The sequence below is a fragment of the Oryzias melastigma genome, linkage group LG4 (assembly GCF_002922805.2).
Source record: "Oryzias melastigma strain HK-1 linkage group LG4, ASM292280v2, whole genome shotgun sequence".
NCBI classification, from domain to species: Eukaryota; Metazoa; Chordata; class Actinopteri; order Beloniformes; family Adrianichthyidae; genus Oryzias; species Oryzias melastigma.
In genome coordinates, this window is record NC_050515.1 from 7,857,119 (window position 1) to 7,859,839 (window position 2,721).

General features: G+C 32.0%; 1 protein-coding gene across 2 annotated transcripts in view; it reads right to left on the reverse strand.

Annotated features, from left to right (window-relative positions):
- zgc:153738 (uncharacterized protein LOC558115 homolog) overlaps nucleotides 1-2,721 on the reverse strand; it is an 11,241-nt gene that overhangs the window by 2,994 nt on the left and 5,526 nt on the right. Inside the window, exons 14-15 of one of the 2 annotated variants that reach the window (XM_024278308.2) lie at nucleotides 578-685; nucleotides 309-508 (exon numbers count right to left, since the gene is read on the reverse strand). In XM_024278308.2, the coding sequence (XP_024134076.1) occupies nucleotides 309-508; nucleotides 578-685 (308 nt within the window). The remainder of the gene's footprint in view (nucleotides 1-308; nucleotides 509-577; nucleotides 686-2,721) is intronic. The other variant, XM_036211474.1, reaches the window with a different exon arrangement.

Below are 2,721 nucleotides of genomic sequence, written 5' to 3' on the forward strand. Positions count from 1 at the left end.
CAAGAACATGATAAAAACACCAAAAACATGACGTTCATTGGAGTAGGCCTTGACATTTCTGTTATCTCTTCCTGTTTTGAGACTTAAAATTAGTCGTTCTAACACGGGCCTTCAAAAACAAACAACCTCACTGTGTTTTTTCACATTGTGATTTAATCACAACATCACAATTCAGAAAAAAAAAGCTCCAACAGAGCCTAAATCTTTACGGCCTCATCTTCATTTCCATTTTATAAACTAAAATGTTAATAAACAACTTTAGGTCTTCACACCCCAGTAAATACTGGCTCCAGAGGGAAACACCTCACCTTAAACACTACATGAATCATCATGGTGAGGCCGCTCTTCCCCGGGTACTTTCCCGCCGTGTTCAGGGGGGACAGATCAAACAGGGTGGCGCCGGTCTCCTGGCACACGGCGTGGACCAACGTCTTCTTGCCCACACCTTCAGGTCCAACCAGGAGGATGGATTTGATCAAAGGAGCCTTCTCATGAACCACCGGAGAGCCTGAAACCACATCACCTTTAGCCACACACAGAAGGATAGATAATGACGAGTGTAGAGAACGCTCCATACCTAAAGGTAGAATGGCGTACAGAGATAGAACTTGGCGTACGTCTGACAAAGACGGCATGGGCTCAATGTCGTTTTGTCTCAGGGTGGTTCCGAGGTAATTAAAATCACCTGAAAGCAGGACATTTTTTGTCAATATATATATTTTTTATTTGAAAAGGATTTAATGTACAATGGTAAGAAGAAAGAAAAAAAGGAAAAACCTGAACACCTGTATATATATTTATTTAACTTACATTTTACTTTAAATTTGAGTAAATCAGACATTAAGTGGAGACCATGGAGCTCATTTAAAGCCTTCTCTTTAGGGGGAAGAATATGTGTTTGACAAATTTAGTTACATTTTTCCTTTTTGGATTTTGAGCATTTATGTACATTTTTCCATTTAAAAAAAAGTCGTTATCAAATGTTACTGGAACTCGGTTCTTCCACTTTCTTGTTATAGTTTTTTTTCTTTTTTTGACTTGAAACAGATTTTTTTATGTACAATAATTTCCATGTGAGAGACATTTCTAAAATATGTTTTCAATATTTTTATTATGTTTTTTTTACACATTTTTAAATAAACACGTATTTAAAACTAAACTATTGTATTTTAAAGGATAATATTTGGACTCTTAAATAAACTGCAGCATCAACAAGGATTTTACTTGTCGGTTTTTATTTTATGGAAATATATTGATTGGTTGATTGATTGATTGATCTTGTTTATTGCAAGCATTGATTCATTGAACAATTCAAAACAAAACAAAAATCACAAAATTTTCAAACTCATTACAGAAATAATAAAATACATTGATTTAAAAAAAGCATACTAAAAAAATAAAAAGACTCAGTTATGTCCCATTTGATTGATCAAATATAGTAATTATTAACTGAAGTCAAGATGAGTTTGATTGATTGATTAAAAAGGGGTTGGAAGAACGAACGTATATAATCCCATCCCTACTTAATTACTTCCTTTTATAGTTTTGCATAGTTCTTGTAATGGAAGTATGAGCTGGAAAAAAACGTAAAAATCACTCAAACAAAAACAACAACAAAAAAACATTGATTTAATCCTTTTAAATGATCTTGTAAGTTTAAAAAGAATTAGGGTGATCACTTCTGTGGTATTTCTCATGTGTGTCTTAAACCGATTGACCAGTAGGTGGCAGCACATTATCACTGCCCAGCAAAGAAAACTGTTTTGTTTCAATAATTTCTATAAATTTATACACAATAACAATACAACTTCTCCCATTTGAATACAAATTATCATTTAATCATCAAATCATCAAATGGGTCGACTTTTTTATACAGGACTTTTATACTAAGACTGAAGTTTTTTATTTGAATTGCTCTATTTTTGGACAATGTTTTTACCAGTTCCTATAAAAATTGATGTTCATGATCTAATTTTAAAATATCTGCATTTAGACGGAAAAAGCTTTTTGTAATGATTCTGTGGTTTCGTTTGGTTTTACGTTGTTCTTTGTCATGTTTTTGGTTTCCGTTCGTCTGTCACACCAGATTCAGGTTCATGATCCACACCTGTCTTCACTTCAGTTAATTGCACCTCAGCCTATTTAAGTGTCTGGGCTTCAACTCAGCTTTTTTTGGTCCTCTTTATTTATTTATTATGTTTAAACAATGGCAGAATTGGTGAAAGATTTCTTGTACTAACATCCTGATGAAAGAAACCTTAAGGAATTTTTACAGAGTTTTTTTCCTCTAACTTTGTACATAATAAAGTCATTTTTTTTCCAATTTGGTCCTAAAATTTTGAGCAAAATTAATGCCGTTACTTTGTCACACTCTGGTCAACCTGTTGTGTTATTATGGTCTGTCACACTTAATACATTTCTACTTTTAAGCTTGTTTTCGAACGAACTGTGGATTTATAAATTATAGAAAAGGAATTGAACTGTTTAGATTTTATTAGTCTGGTATTTATTTAATGAACGTTTTTTTTCTGGAAGTTGGATTGATTTCATGTGAGTAAAATGTTTCTAAAACATGTTTTTAACTGTTTTTCTTAATGTTTTTTTAATAAATATTTGTAATCAAACTAGTTTTAAAAGCTTTAGGCTGTTGTATTTTGAGGGATGATTGCAGCATCAACAAGAATTTCTATATATATATATATATATATATATTTTTTTTTT